Source organism: Rutilus rutilus (assembly GCF_951802725.1).
Source record: "Rutilus rutilus genome assembly, chromosome: 21".
Lineage (NCBI taxonomy): Eukaryota > Metazoa > Chordata > Actinopteri > Cypriniformes > Leuciscidae > Rutilus > Rutilus rutilus.
This window is the reverse complement of record NC_140226.1, coordinates 17,533,777-17,550,871: the sequence shown is the minus strand read 5'-3', so window position 1 is coordinate 17,550,871 and position 17,095 is coordinate 17,533,777. Positions and strand designations below refer to the sequence as shown.

Sequence of the window (17,095 nt, the reverse complement as noted above, 5' to 3'; positions counted from 1 at the left end):
CAACAGAAGCAACAACATATTTATCAGGCCCCCTCTCTCTCTCTCTCTCTTTGCTATCATTTCACCATATATTGTGGATTTAGGTGCCAAAGCAGGAGGGATTTCCTGTCATACTTACATACTTACTCAAAATGACTGACTTAACGTAAATGCATCAATTTCTTCACATAGTGTATGAGCTTTTTTTAAACATTGGCCCTCTTTGCACATTTGATATTTTTATGGCTATCCTGCAGGTTTTGTGTAGAACAGTCCGTTTCAATATTTAGCTATGGTATAGAAGTAATCCAGTCAGTTTTGTAGAGAACAGTTAAAGGTGCATTGAGTGGAGGGTCTATGAAAACTATGTTTTCAGTGGTGTATAAAGACCTTACTTACTTACCTTACTGGCATACTGAATAATAAAATTCATATACTCCTTTGAATTTGTTTGCATTAAAAGTACTCAATAACATGATGCACCATTATGTTTTTATTACCTTAGAATGAGCCATTTCTATCTACATACACCGCGGGTCCCCTTACATTGAAATATTCATTGTCCGACACCATGTTTCTACAGTAGTCCTTAACAGACATACGCGTTTCGTCACTATGTTGTTCTTCGTGCAAAGAAGCTAGCTAAAGTCAGCGAATAAAATACTGACACAACGATGAACAAGTAACAATAATATTCGCAATAACAAATGGTTTTACTGAATAATTAAGTTAACATAATTTCTTAATTTATCTTTGTAAAGAAACCTCATTGCTTAACTGGCTGCTCTCTGCTGTCTCAGACGACGACTTCTTTTACTGTTGGCCACCGTAACTTCTGTTGGTTGCAATTCGTAACCTCACCACTAGATGCTGCAAAAAAAATCACACACTGCACCTTTAAAGGGATACTCCACTTTTTTCGGAAATAAGCTCATTTTACATCTCCCCCAGAGTTAAACAGTTGAGTTTTACCGTTTTAGAATCCATTCAGCCGAACTCCGGTTCTGACGGTACCACTTTTAGCATAGCTTAGCACAGATCATTGATTCTGATTAGTCCAGTAGCATTTCTTTCAAAATGACCAAAAAGTTTCAATATTTTTCCTATTTAAAACTTGACTCTTCTGTAGTTAAACCGTGTACTAAGATCGACGGAAAATGAAAAGTTGCGATTTTCTAGGCTGATATGGCTAGGAACTACTCTCATTCCTGCGTAATAATCAAGGAACTGTGTGTCTGTACCATGGGTGCAGCAGGCGTAGTGATATGACGCAGCGCCTAAAAATAGTCCCCAGCTCAGTAACTTCTTCCAACGTGACCGGGACTAAGTTTGTTTAACCTATTAGACCTATTTTCAGGCGCTGCGTCATATCACTACGCCTGCTGCACTCATGGTGCAGCCGCACAGTTCCTTGATTATTACGCCGGAATGAGAGTAGTTCCTAGTCATATAGGCTTAGAAAATCGCAACTTTTCATTTTCCGTCGATCTTAGTACACGGTTTAACTACAGAAGAGTCAAGTTTTAAATAGGAAAAATATTGAAACTCTTTGGTCATTTTGAAAGAAATGCTACTGGATTCATCAGAATCAATGATCTGTGCTAAGCTATGCTAAAAGTGGTACCGTCAGACCCGGAGTTCGGCTGAATGGATTCTAAAACGGTAAAACTCAACTGTTTAACTCTGGGGGAGATGTAAAATGAGCATATTTCCGAAAAAAGTGGAGTATCCCTTTAAGGGTGTTGTCACACTTACCATTGTTCGGTGAATTTCCGCAGTCGAATACGGTAATTTCAAATGGAATCCAGGCGATCAGGAATTTCGCTAGGGGGTGAACGTTTTCCCCAAGCAGATTTCACGTAAATTCATTCCGTTGGTCATGCAAATTCTCTGCTTTGACCAACAGACAGCTTCTTGTTTTGAAAGTGACTTCTTTGTGAGCTGTGCTTCATAAATTGCCACTTTATTGACAATAGACAGTGGCCCTTTTTTTGCAGTGGCCTGCACCTTTATTTTAATTGATCATTAGTGGTCGACCGATCAAGGCTGGTCAAGGCTGATTATAGTGGCCAATATTTGGCATTTTTTAATTATCGGCAATGGCCGATAAGTTTTTCGTTTTGGAAAATCTTTGTGTTCATATTCATGTCATATTCACTGTGTACTGTATGAACATTTACCTTTACTGCCCTTTATTTGAGAAAATATGATTCCCAATGCACACAATCGTACCAGCTTACTTCCTTTGTAGTCATGTTTTACAAATCTTTAAACTTTTTCATTTTAGTAAATATTATTTAAAATAAATGTAACTTTCATTGCAGCATGGGTTTATTTACTATCTGTAAATTAAATAGTGTGATGTGATATAATTTATATTGGCTGTATATTGGCCGTCGGCCACCTTGCTCTAAGACATCGGCTTCTGCCATGAAAAAAAAATCTGTATTGATCAACCACTATCTATTAATCTTGTTAAATGCTATTTTTTGGTTTACCATAGAACGGTCTGTCTCCTCTGCACATGGCGACCCAAGGGGATCACCTGAACTGTGTCCAGCTGCTCCTCCAGCACAATGCCCCCGTGGATGATGTCACCAACGATTACCTGACGGCACTGCACGTGGCCGCTCACTGCGGACATTACAAAGTGGCCAAAGTCATCGTTGATAAGAAGGCCAACCCTAACGCTAAAGCCCTGGTGAGAGCAGAGGGAAAAAGAGAACCATACACAATCAAACTCATAAAATACCTTCTCGCTCTTTCCTTTTTCTCTCTGCATTTCTTTCTCAGGGTGACATGGTTAATTTTCCTCTGTTACCAGATGCAGCTGTATGAATGCTAATCTCTCACTCCACAATACACAGCTGAGCGTGTTGCCATAGTAATTCTGAGACATTCTGATGACAGTTTAAAAATAAATCTGAACCTCAGAAATAACTTGAAATGAACAAGATCACAAAGCTTTATTAGTGAATGCCATGGGTTCATTCAACCAAAAGGAGGTTTTTGTGGGTTTTGTCTCAGTCAAGCAGAACATGTTTATGTTCACATCAACAGAACGGTTTCACACCTCTTCATATTGCCTGTAAGAAGAACAGAGTAAAGGTGATGGAACTGCTGCTGAAACATGGAGCATCAATGCAGGCAGTCACTGAGGTAAGAGAGAGATATGATGATTGAACTTTCATCAAAAACATATGTGATGCGATATAGTGCCATAAAAGCACTAGAAATGTATTGTCTAGTTTTGAAATGAGTTTAATGTTCATAGTTTTAGATATGTTTCTAAAATGTAATAGCACATTATAGTTAGGTTTTCATATTTCATATTTTTATTGTTTGTAGTCGGGGTTGACGCCTATCCACGTTGCTGCGTTTATGGGTCATGAGAACATAGTGAAACAGCTCACACATCACGGAGCCTCACCCAACACCACCAACGTGGTACGTTTCCTCTTTTAGTATAGAGTCACTCACAGACATATATTCTGTGAAATATAAAGGTGATTTTTTAAATATGTATTTCTATCATTTTAAACATTCTATCAAACACACAACTTTGTGTGTTAGTATATTGCATTTTGCCATCTCAATCTAAATTAATACAAAAAAATAGTTAATAAAAAATGTATATCATATTTTATGTGATGGGGTGGACATGTTATATTTGATTAATCTTGTCAAGCATGAAAAATGGCTTAGCAAAGACTCATGATTTCACTTCCTCTTTTCTGTTTTGAGGTGGATATTTTTAGATAAAAATATATGTACAGTATAATATATATGTATATATATATATATGTATATGTATATATGTGTGTGTGTGTGTGTGTGTGTGTGTGTGTGTGTGTGTTATTTATCTGAATGAGAAGATCAATACAAAATGTAATCATGGAAAAGTTTTGGTTGATAGCAATTTTTTTTTTAAATATATATTTTAGTAGAATTTTTATAATTGGCTATACTGGCATACTGAATAATACAATTCATACACTCCTTTGAATTTGTTTGCATTAAAAGTACTCCATAACATGAATAATATTGTTATATAATAAGTTTATAACTCATTTTTAATTAATATATTAAAGCTTGCAAATCACATGCACTTCATCAAATGTTCTGGGCACAAATGTTGTATTGTAGAGAGGTGAAACAGCACTGCACATGGCAGCAAGGGCCGGCCAGGCTGATGTTGTCAGCTACCTGCTACAGAATGGTGCTAAAGTGGACATCAAAGCCAAGGTGAGACACACACACACTCACAAGCTCAAATTTGAATAAACCTCTGTCCACATCCCACCACATACATGATTAGAACATGACAGATGATAAATGTGCTTTGCAGTTTTGCCTCTCATCTCATCTCTCTCTCTCCCACTCTCTATTTCCATAACGACAATTTCTAGGATGACCAAACAGCCCTGCATATAGCTAGCCGTCTGGGAAAGTTGGATATTGTGCAGCAGTTGCTTCAGAAGGGGGCACTTCCCAATGCTGCCACCACCTCCGGCTACACCCCTCTCCACCTCGCCGCCCGGGAGGGCCATCAGGAAATAGCAGCTCTCTTGCTGGAGCAGGGAACCTCCCTCTCTGCAGCAACTAAGGTGTGTGTGTGTGTGTGTGTGTGTGTGTGTGTGTGTGTGTGTTTGTGCTGTATGCCCACACACAGTGGGGTTCAAACATCTGAGACTGATCAGATGATTCAAGCTGACTCTGTCATGAGAATCCTTTTCACTGTTTTTTGTTCTCTTTCATGGCCATATATACATCCACAGAAAGGATTCACTCCCCTGCATGTGGCTGCAAAGTATGGGCAGTTAGAAGTTGCCAATCTTCTACTGCAGAAGAAAGCTGCACCAGATGCAGCAGGCAAGGTTGGTGAACATATGCATACATCATTGCACATTTGTATAGTGATGCAACATTTATATGAGTCGCCTTGTGCATTTCATAATACAGCTTGGTCTTACCCCAAAATGTTCACTTGATGTGGACTTCACTTGAGCTTGGCAAAGTCCATAAAAGCCCAAAATTTAGGCACTGGTAAAATTTAATATTATATTGATAATAATATAAATATAATGAAATATTTACATTTGAAATGTTTCTTGCAAAAAAAACAATTGGTCAGAATACTTGGCTACTTCTGAATGGCCTTCAATGGAGAAACCTGCTTTTTGTAGCCAGATGGTGTAGTTACAACATCTACCAGCAGGGGCTAACTGGGCCACAGTAACCAGCCAAACCATGACGCCTTAAACCACAAGGACAGAGGGCGTCATTTGGGACAGGACCTTCATTTGTCTTCGTCTGTTCATCTGTGTCAACCTTCCTCCAAATGGTTCCTCTTATTATTCTTGAACTACAAAGTATAACTGTCATCCACATAACTAGATTTATTGAGAGACTCATAGAGCTGACGAGTCATTACGTCAATTGTGCTGTCATGAAGGTCTGGTTTCCTTAACAAAGATTAAGCTTCTTAATACGTACAACAATAGTATACAGATATACAGAAATATCACATAGAAGCTTAAACTGTGTTAAGGAAAGACACACCCATCCTGTGGAAGTCTTTTTTTTAACTTCATATTATGTGTCAGCTCATTGCCGCTTGCTTAATATGGAGGCCCAAACCTGCAGAAATTATAAATAGATATATAGTAATAATAGGAAAATAAATAAATGAAAAATGACTTGATAAAACAAATATCCTTTTGAATTAAATGTAATCCTGAATTTCTTTTTTTATTACTTTTTTCACTGAGAAAACCTTGCCAATCCAGGGCCGCATTTCCCCCAAGCATCGCAAACCTAGGTTCAAATAAACCTAGTAAACCTAGTCAAGATTTCCTCTGTGATTTACACAAAAACAACAACTAGAAACCAACTGGCCTTGATGACAATGTTGTAAGGAAGGATCACATTAGTTGCTGGCTTCAGCTTCGTGTTTCTATTTCTGGAAAACCGTGGTCACTACAAAATAATTCGACGTAATGCAAACCGGTGAAAATAACTTACAACTCCCGTCGCAAACTCCGAAATCGCTTAAGATCTTCTAACGCTTCTATACGTGAGCTCTCAACCAATGATGCACTGGAGCTACGCAAGCTTCCCTCATTTACTTGTTGCGCACAGATAAATAAATAAATATAAATACTTGTGGGAATAAATAGATATAAAAATAAAAGAATGCATAAATAAATGAAAAATAAAAAGTATAAAAAGAAAGAAAGAAAGTAATAAAGAAAGAAAAAAGTAATACAAAAATAAATTCACGATTAAATAAAAATAAAAATGAATTATAGTTGTCTTAAGTCATTTATTTTTAAAAAAAAAAAATTAATTATTTTTTATGCATGTTATATATTATACATGTTATATATTTATTTATTTTTAATTTCTGCTGGTTTGGTCCTCCATAATCTTAATGTGGTTTGCTGGGATTTCTTCCCTCTTAACCTTAACATGGTGTGTGTGTGTGTGTGTGTGTGTGTGTGTGTGTGTGTGTGCGTACGTGTGCGTGTGTGTGTGTGTGTGTGTGTGTGTGTGCACCTATGTACTGTATGTGCTGACATGCATGCGTGCGTCCAATGTTTGTGTGTATGTGTGTTGCATGCTGGCGTGGGTGCTTGTGGTCGTGTTGGGGTCTGTGTGTATATTGTAGACTGGGTTAACACCGCTGCATGTGGCTGCTCACTATGATAATCAGAGAGTGGCTCTGTTACTGCTGGACCAGGGAGCATCTCCTCAATCTGCAGCGAAGGTATGAGATTGGGTTGCTGGATTAACCCTTCCATGCTGTTTACCAAAACTATTACTGACCCTACATACCAGATCACATCTGAAGAGTTACTACGTGCTGTTTGTGACTTTCTTGCCATGTTCAAAGCACATTTGTAGAGGATGTCATGAAGGCTGAAAAGTTTGTTAAATTGCATAAAATCTGATTAACTTTAAGCAAAGTAAACTAAACTCACTCAAACTGCATGGAAGAGTTGTTAAACAGGTCATATTCTCACATTGAACTCTGCAGAAATCATTTTCTTTCTCATTATTTTTATTTTGTGTTCTAGTAAACATATCTAAAACAGTAATACAGGATCATTTTAGTAAAAGGTGAACAGTAAAAGATTGTGTAAGATATAAAGGTTTGTTGTCAGATAATATGTCTTGAATTAATTTGTTAATTAATTCAAATCTAAATTTTGTCTGTTCGGAGTGCCTAAACTAAAGGGGCAAGGCGATTGGAAAAAAATGAGATGGGAGGGAAAATATATTTCAATGCTTTTGTGTTAATTTTTGAACACATTTTCTCAGAGGAACACAAAACTTTTGGGATTAAGCGCAAAGATTCTCGGGGGAACAAAACTTTTGTGAGTGAATACAAAGTTTCGCGGATGCAAGGAAACATAAAAGCATTGAAATATAATGCTTTTCCTCCTACGTATCTCATATTTATCTCATATTTTACTCAAGGAGGAAAAAAATCTTATGTAAACTGATCTTGTTTTTAGCATTTTTAGATATTTTTATGAAAAACAAGACAAAAATGCGGATTAAGTATATGATTTTTGCAGTTCTAAATTTCATGGCTTGCTTTTTCCCAGAGTTGATGTACCTTGAGTGATGTTAATGTAATCTCCATGATAACAGGTTGGGAATTTGGAGGGGAATGAAGTGCTTGGTTACTTCTTACAGTCTTCTTGCAGTCTCTGCTTGGTTTGTGTAATAAAGAAAAGTACTAAAAAAATTACTGAAACTTTTCATCTTATTTCTCTCTCTCTCTCTAGAATGGCTACACACCTCTCCACATTGCAGCTAAGAAGAATAAATTGGAGATTGGGACAACGTTGCTGGAATATGGGGCGGAGTGTAACACAGTGACCAGGCAGGGCATCAGCCCCCTCCACCTGGCAGCACAGGAGGGCAGTGTGGACATTGTCTCCCTGCTGCTCACCAAACATGCAAATGTTAATATGGGCAATAAGGTAAACATACTTACACTCACATATACACACACAGAGCACAATTTTGGAGATTAAAAGTAGTTTGACTCACTCTGTGTGTTTGTAAAACAGAACGGTCTCACGCCGTTGCACATGGCTGCACAGGATGACAGGGCAGGCGTTGCTGAAGTGCTGTTGAACCATGGAGCAGAAATTGATGGCCAAACCAAGGTCAGGGGTCAGAACTTGTGGCATTTCCATAATTACATAACCAGCACAAGCAGACTGATTCATTCAGAGGTTCATTGTCAACTGCTGCGTGTCTGTATCAGTGTCTGATATTCACTTGTCCTTCTTATTCTCCTAATAGAGTGGTTACACTCCGTTGCATGTGGCGTGTCACTATGGCAACATGAAGATGGCTAACTTCCTGTTAGAGAATCAGGCCAGGCCTAATGCCAAAACAAAAGTGAGCTAGTTTGTAGCTTGTCAAAAGATACATTATCTTGATTTGCATGTAAACTGACTTTTACTGACTCGCTGTCGTTCTGTGCATAGAACGGTTACACACCTCTTCACCAGGCAGCACAGCAAGGCCACACCCACATCGTTAATATGCTGCTTCAGTATGGAGCTTCGGCCAATGAGCTCACACTGGTGAGTATGGAGGCATTTAAAAAAAAAAAATTCATACTTTATTCAACAAGAATGAATTAAAATGATCAAAAGTGACAGTAAAGACTTTTACATTGTTTAAGAAAAACTATTTTAAATAAATGCTGTTCTTCTGAACTTTCTATTCTTCAAATAATCCTGAAAAAATGCATTGTGGTTTACACAAAAATATCAAAGTAAGCATGAAATCAAAATCGACAATTCATGTGCCCTCTAATCTTTAAAGTAACTTCCCCTCCCTCTTGCAACGATATCTCTCCTCTTCTCTGATGACGTGTTTACTGGCGTGAGGGCGAGACAACCTGTCACAAGCATCAATAGCAAACCACAACAATCCAATGATCAAATCAGTTCCCGATGGACAAAATCAGACAAAATCCAAAGTCTGATTTTTACAGACTACATTTTTTCTTGTTCGAGAAGCTGTTTCACTCAGATATATAATTTTCAACAATGATATTTATAAGAAATGTTTCTTGAGCACCAAATTAGCATATTATAATTACATTTTAAAACATATTCAGTTAGAAAACATTTATTTCAATTGTAATAATACTTCACACTATTACTGTTTTTACTGTATTTTTGATCAAATAAATGCAGCCTTCTTTCAAAAATATTAAATAATCTTACAGAGTAGTGTACCTTTCACTTCTCTCTCCTTTACTCACATTAAGCATGTTACATATTATGATAAGAAATGCCTAATTTACAGATAATATAGTATACAGTAATGTTTTGTGTGTGTGGCAGAATGGGAACACGGCTCTCTCCATTGCTCGGCGACTTGGGTACATCTCCGTAGTGGACACACTGAGAGGAGTTACGGATGAAAACCTCACTGCCACGGTAACATACTCACTATCTGTCTCCTGACCACCCCTTCCACTTCCCTCAACATCCTCCACTGCAGCAACAATGTCCACAATAAACTTAGAATACTCGGCAATTGTTCTTTTATTAATTTTGCATTTCGCATTTGCATTCTGACATATGCACACCAACCAACTGCATCATGCAAATCACTTTTGAGCATAGTGTCTGAGTAATTTAATTAAAATTTTACATTATTTCATTATTTCATTATTTCAGTCCATGTTGTTTTAATTTTTTTTATTACACTTCAATTCGAATTTTTTATTTTTCGAACTATATTGGATATTTAATCATTCTGGCTCATTTCTTCTATTTTTACATTTAGATTACCTTTGCCGAAAAATGTGAATTACATTTTTTTTTAAATAACTGTACTGTTATATTTTTAATTTAAAGGTATAGCGTAGGATTTTTTACTTCCGGGTGGATCACCTATACTATTGGTCCTCCTAATTGTCAATCATTCTGGTGAATCAATCAAACTTATTCAAAAAGTGGAGAGGTCTTATCTAAAATTTGGAAAGATCCTCCGCTATACCTTTAATCTGCAATTTTATTGGTTATCGGCAATAACATGAAAATAACATATATTTTTTTTACATTGATAGTTTGTCAGTGATTTTTTAAAAAGTTGTCATATTATGTCATATTGCCAATATAATTTGCTACTTTATACTATTTATTCTTATGAAAGTACCTCTAACTTTTGTTGTATTTTGCATGTTTTCCATTTTTGCCCAGCCTGTAACTGAGAAACACAAGATCAATGTCCCGGAGACCATGAATGAGTTCCTTGACATGTCTGATGATGAAGGTACAGCTGAACTAGTACTGATCTAAACACACACACACACTCATGTTTACTTAGCTATCTAAATGGGGACATTCCATAGACGTAATGGTTTTTATACTGTACAAACTGTATATTCTATCCCCTTTCACTAACCCTACCCATCACACAAAACCTTCTGCATTTTTACATTTTTTAAAAAACCTTTAATTACTTTATTTTTAAACCAGATTTACAAACGAGGACGTCCCTAGGGAGGTTTTTGGAGATTTTGTCAGGTTTTGATCACTTTAAGGTACAGATTTGTCCCCAGAATAGTTAAGTAGGTACACACACACACACACACACTGTTTCACTCTTTCTTTGTGAACTATATACAGTAGGTTCATAATGCTGAAAAGAGCTCTTTACTCCGCTGTGACCATATGCACACTTTATTATTGAATTATCATTTAAACTATTCTTGCATCCAGTGGTATATTCAAATTTAGTTATTTTGACAGTTTCCCCTCTAGCTTGCACCATGTTCACTGGGCTAACACTATATGCCTTCATTAATCTGTGTGTGTGTGTGTGTGTGTGTGTGAGAGAGCGTGTATGTTTAACCTATTGCTGTGCACTGTATGTTTGACAGCTGTGAAAGATCATGAAGCCCAGACTGATGGGGAAGAAGGTACACGCTTTTGCAGTTCTGTTTTTTCTCCCTTTTTTAATCATCCCTCGCTTCACGCACACACTCCCTCGGCTTTGATGCGTTCCTCTCGTTTGGCTTTGCAGTGCACTGTGTCTGTTTTCTTGAGTCTGTATGCACATAACCACGAGTGTGATTGCTGTGATTTCCTGTGAATGCTAACTTTACACACACAGTTTTTTTCCCCTTCGTGACTTTAAACACATATTTACAAATGCTCACACATAGAAACACAATAACATGCCCACACAAGCCTGTATGTGACTCATACAGTTGCCTGGGATGCAGTGAAGCTGACGTGCAGTGAATCAGGAGGAGAAGAAAACACTCCACGTGTTGACTATGATGCCAAACTCTCTCTCTCTCGTCTCCTGGTTCAACGCTGAAATATTCATGAGCATAATGTCCCTCTCTGCACCCCTCTCCATGGTTACACAGAGAGATAAGGGTGTACGGTTACCATGTGTGTCAGCAGATACACTTAGAATCCCGCAGGTGACACTGACTGGACCCACAGGTGTCCACCCCTCTACCTGAGAGAGAGAGACAATCTTGGAATATAATAAAACAGTAAAATGTCGAAGTCTAGTGTTGAAACTGCTGTCTGAGCAGTATGTGCATTAGAAACCTTACAGAAACCTTTTTGCATTTCTAGATTTTAATTAAGATGATTACATTTACTTTCTAACCAGTTATTTTGGTATATTTAAATGCTATTATAGGTTTTATTAATATTTTGAATTAGCCTTAATTTTTGTTTTCAGTTTTCATTTTCATTTTAAGTTAATTTTTAATCAAATTATGTCCTTTTTATTAGTTTTTGTTGTTTTAAAATATTACGGTTTAGGATTTTTGACTTTTTTTAACCATGACTTTTCCAGTTATTTGTGATGACTGGTAATGTCATTTAAAATAGTTTTATTTCATAGAGATACTTTTCTATTTTCTTTAATTATGAAATTAATAAAACCGCTTTTTGTCATACAATAAAAAATGTTTTTTTGAATAACATAATTTTTTTCTATATTTTATTGTCATAAATATGACATTTATAATGACTATAAAAATTATTTTTCATTTAATGTTTTATTTATTTATTATGTTTTAAAATTGTATTTACACGAGTATCCAGGCATAGAAATCACACCTTTTGAATTCCCTGATATTTTCCGGGGCTGTGTTGAACCATTTAATCCCTTCATAAAAAAATAAAAATAAAATAAAAACATTTTATCACAGTGTAGGTCAGTTTAATTGTCATTATCGGGACATTTCATTCATTTAAGTAAAGCCTGATCTCTCCCACACACAACAAAGAGCACAGTGCCAAATACAGCAAAATACACACATGATTAAAATGAGATCTTGTGTGTATAACTGTACAGTATATATTTGAAAGAAGAGTGAACTTCCTTAGTTATGTAATGTTCTTTATCACTTTGTAATGAGTAGAATGTTCTACAGTGACTCTGAATGTGTGCCTGAGAGACCTATTGATATTAGCTGATAAAACTTTACCACACAGACTTGTATTAGCATTTAAACTGCTGTATTAACGTTTAAACATTTTTCAGCAGTATTTCAGGTTTTATTTTTTTTTATATTTTTTATATTTTTAAACAGTTTTTAATAGTTGGAGTATTAATAATAACACTGGAACAGACCTGTTAACCTTGTAAGATTCTGGGGTGGATTTCAGTCTGAAGCCCCCAAATTAGGGTTTATCAATAAATTATCAATAAAACCATTTCAGATGTCCAGAAGTTAGTCTTCAACATTCTGTATTTGTGAGGATTTTTATTTTATTTTATATTTGACCCCTTTGGAAGTAGCCAAACCAGCACACACACACACACACACACACACACACATTAGAGAAGCGCTTGCACTGTCTCCCTCCCTTCATTCTCCTGAGAGAACTATGTTGACAGTACTTGGTGTCTTGTTACCACCTTGCACTTGCTGCTAGACCTGCAAAATCTTCAGCAGCACATACACACACACCGGACCTGCTCCTGCGCGCGCGCGCGCGCGTGTTCAGTGTGTGTGTGTGTGTGTGTGTGTGTGCGCGCGTGTGTGCTTGCGCTCACGCGGGAGGCTGGAAAAAGAGCAGAGCTCCCCTGACATGTGAGAGCGCAGCTTTGGTAGATCCTCCTTCACTTGACCCAGGCTTGCCTTGTGATTTAACTTTTACCGGGCGAATGAACGGATGTAAATCTCGCAAATCCAGCCACGAGAGTTCTGGTCGACTCGGGACGACCGACTCTCACATGATCAACCGGAATAGACCAACCTCACCATCAGTTATTTTCTCAGAGGATACAGACTTCATTGAGAACTTAACGAAATATCGGGGGAATACGCTAATACCGGATATATCAGTATCGGAGTGGGATATGGCAGCGCTTTTATGTGAGTCGTTGTGTCAGAATACTGCGGTGTTTTGGGGCTCTGCTGCATAACGTTACTGTGTTCACCGGCTGGACACTGCTCGGATATGTTATTCAGATGTAACGTTACACTTTTAAAACTCAGAATGACGTCAAATGTCGTGTCTTCTATTTCTAGACAGGGTCATCTATTAGTCTTTGTCATGAGTGTTCGCTGTCATTAAGTCGTTAATTCGGTACCGGAGTAGAAAGGAATTAGCGAGCCGGTTAGGGAAACAGAGGAGTTCTGAAGCGGGAGGGGAGGGGCTGCAGCACGCAGAGAGAGAGAGGAGGACAAGCAAAAGTCGCGTTTATGATAAAAAATGTTGGCTGTGGCTCAAAACCTTGAGAACATTGCCTACCTAGATGTCATTTTGTGCATCATAGGCGCCCTAATTTTGTAAAATAACGACACCCTGAAAACCACGAGAGCTATCTGCCTAGACGCGGTTGAATGTTATGATGATAATGTCTAACGTTATGTTAGCAGCTAACGAGGTTTTGAGACGCAGCCGTTGCTTGTTTTGTCATTGGCATAGTGACTATTTGTTTGTTTTTTGCAAGTGGTTTTTAATATAACAGCTTTGTTAATTTCGACGGTTACAAAAACCGTTACAATTGAATCTGTTATTAAACTAAACAAACTTAGGTCCATTAGGTCCAAACTTAAGCAAGCCATCTTAGGTCGGTTAAAAAGGTTTTTTTACGGACTATCATAAATCATATAATGTAAAACTAAACTATTAAACTTAATTTGATCTTTTATTAAACTTAATTTGTATTTTTTTATTGTCATATTTATATATTTTCCCTGCTGAAAACAAACCACGTAAAAGCTGCCAGGCTAAGATGATTTGCTAGTCTTACCTTATTGTAGCTAGATCCCAGCTTGCTCCAAACCCCTAAAACCAGCAAACAGACCATGCTGAGTGTGAGAGACCTGCAAACCAGCATAGCCTGGTTTTAGCTGTTTTTCATCAGGTTTAAGAAACTCTTGGGGGTGTGATGGAAACGTGCTTTATAGCAGGAGACGCAGTGGTGTCCTGATGCAGCAATAACTGTTTCCTCTATGTGTTAGTGAAATATTGCCAACTAAGCTTTTGTTATTCACAGCAGGGACAGAAAAACACCCAGGTGTTATGTGACATAGATGAATAATCTAGAAGCTGCAAGCTGGATGTTTGCATGACACAACTAGACTGTGTGGTCTGGTAGATTTACACCACAAGAGATGATCCACAAATTAGTCTTGCATTCGAGCAAGACACTTAACCTCAGATTGTTCTAGTCGGACTGTCTTGGCAATAATTGAACTGTAAATCGCTTTGGGTTTTATTTAATTAGAAGAACGAAGGGAAGCTGATTGCCGCAGCTGCTGATAGGTCACCTTACCCGTTCACCTTCAAGTGAGCTCACCTTAGGCCCGTCTCATCCCTGCAGGTGAAGATGCGATGACTGGCGAGACTGAGAAGTATCTTCGGCCACAGGACCTGAGGGAGTTGGGGGATGACTCCCTGCCGCAGGAGGGGTACATGGGTTTCAGTATCGGAGCCCGCTCTGCCAGGTAACAGCACTTATATACTGTATATAACAACTGATAAGAATGTAACATGTGTACCTTGAAATGCAATGTAAGTGGCTTTGGATAAAAGCGTCTGCCAAATGCGTAAATGTAAATATACTTTATTTATATGGATGCTTGCTTTTTTATGAAGCTGTTTGTTAACTATTCACTGGTTGTCCATGAGTGGCAAAAATAGCCTATATGGTGCTGCAAGTTATGGCAGGTGTAGATGTTTGGTGATGTTTGGATGAAGGATGATGTGGATAGATTTAGGATGTGGAGTTAGACAAGGGAATAGTGTTCAGCTGGACTTCTCTAAAAGCATTAGTCTTAAAAGGCATGTAAACGGAGTGCTAGTAAGCAAGCAAACTAAACCACCAAGTCCAGGCTGTGGTCGTTTTGTTTTAATGACAGGACATTGTGAATTGACTTTCAGTCTGCATTAGTAAAATGCTTCAAGAACAAAAAGACATCAGGTAAACATCAGGAAGGAGAGAAAGCCAAATCTTGGCCAGATTCACTCTGCATTCAGAGCTGTCAGTCTTCATATCCTGTTGTTTACTGAAAAAAAAAAAAAAAACACTGGGATATTCTGGTTCTCAGGAAACTGTTCCCACTACACAAATTCAACTCACCATGTGCCATTCAAGTTAAAGTGTGCATGACACTAGTGTTTTTAGATGACAGGATAAAATTATGAGAAATTGTTATGCAAATAGTAGCAGAAAAACACCTGTTGTACTTTTAGTGCAGACATTCATCTTTACAGTATTTAATATTTTTAAAGTGGTAATATCATACAGTTATTCCACTTTAGGCAAAATTGTTGCATGTTCTGCTGGGCAACTTTTGTATTTTTAACAGTAATAATAATTCATGGTTGCAAACTGAAACATGAAAACTGAAGACAGTAGAGTTTCCAGTTGTTGTAAAACCAGACACAGTATAATTAACAGCAAAAACATTGTAAGATTGATTGGAGATATACAGTGTAAATAGATTTTTATTTATTTTTTATTTTTACAGGGTGAGATTTTGAAGCCCAAAAAAATGCATTTATCAATAAAAATAATCCATATGGCTCCTGGGTGTTAATAAATGTAAGTAAAATATCCATGTTTAAAACTGAATTAGCTTTAATAACTAGCTTCCGGCAGACGGCCGTACGCAGTCATTTGCGGTGGAAGAGTAACCCCTTACCTGACGAACGCGGAAGCGCAGAGGATAGAGCAAAACAAACCACCAGTCATGAATTAGAAGCCTAAAACAAGACATTTTAAGGAGAAATGTCAGAGAATTTGGATATAAGAGAAGAGGAGCCTATTTGTTTAAACCACGAGAGGCGTCTAAGCTTACGATACTCCTACATCCTACGTCATAGGCCTACATCATGTCAGAGTCCAAAATTTTCGTATTTGTCATTCGGTGGCTCTGAATTGTCAAATCACCATTCAAAATGCTTGCTACAGATGCGAAAAATGCAGAAAATCGAACCCGATCCGAATTTTTTATGACGGACAAAAGTTTCGGAGGCAGTGTGTAAGCGTGATTGACATAACGTGAGGTCGTATTTATTTTTTAACGTGCAAAAATTTCGGACGCAAATTTTGGACTCGGTGTGACTTTAGTCTTGTGACGCAAGTCGACTTGTGCAGTATGCTTAGGTTCATCTGCCAGGAGCTAGTTATTATAGCTATATTTTTTTTACACAAACACATCGCTTTACTTCAGAAGGCCTTTATTAACCCCCTGGAGACGTATGGATTACTTTTATGATGGATGGGTGCATTTTTTTGGGCTTCAAAATCTCGCCCCCCATTCACTCCCACTATAAAGCTTGAAATATCCAGGATATTTTTTAAATATATCTCCAATTGTGTTCGTCTGAAAGAAGATCTAGAATGGCTTGATTAATCATTTATAATTTTTCCCTTTAATTTAATTTTACCCCCATCTATCCCTCTAAACATGGTCACATTACATGTTGTCTCCATCAACACTTTAAATTTTAACGTACAGTTTACAGTATTTATGTGGCTTGAACAACCTAATGCATTGACCTAAGTTGGTTTGGTATTTATATGGTCTATATATGCTTTTTGTTTGATTAGCAAAAATACAAGTGGAAATAACCACATA

At 37.4% G+C, this 17,095-nt stretch overlaps 1 protein-coding gene across 7 annotated transcripts in view; it reads left to right on the top strand.

Annotated features, from left to right (window-relative positions):
- Window positions 1-17,095, top strand: part of ank3a (ankyrin 3a) — a 96,776-nt gene that overhangs the window by 33,502 nt on the left and 46,179 nt on the right. For 4 of the 7 annotated variants that reach the window (XM_084393205.1, XM_084393206.1, XM_084393204.1 and 1 more), the window contains 13 exons: window positions 2,483-2,680; window positions 3,040-3,138; window positions 3,328-3,426; window positions 4,126-4,224; window positions 4,389-4,586; window positions 4,758-4,856; window positions 7,776-7,973; window positions 8,064-8,162; window positions 8,302-8,400; window positions 8,490-8,588; window positions 9,360-9,455; window positions 10,224-10,296; window positions 14,833-14,956. In XM_084393205.1, coding sequence (XP_084249331.1) covers window positions 2,483-2,680; window positions 3,040-3,138; window positions 3,328-3,426; window positions 4,126-4,224; window positions 4,389-4,586; window positions 4,758-4,856; window positions 7,776-7,973; window positions 8,064-8,162; window positions 8,302-8,400; window positions 8,490-8,588; window positions 9,360-9,455; window positions 10,224-10,296; window positions 14,833-14,956 — 1,580 coding nt within the window. Of the gene's footprint in view, window positions 1-2,482; window positions 2,681-3,039; window positions 3,139-3,327; window positions 3,427-4,125; window positions 4,225-4,388; window positions 4,587-4,757; window positions 4,857-7,775; window positions 7,974-8,063; window positions 8,163-8,301; window positions 8,401-8,489; window positions 8,589-9,359; window positions 9,456-10,223; window positions 10,297-10,906; window positions 10,946-13,084; window positions 13,376-14,832; window positions 14,957-17,095 lie in introns of those variants that run through there. The other 3 variants (XM_084393202.1, XM_084393207.1, XM_084393208.1) reach the window with 3 other exon arrangements.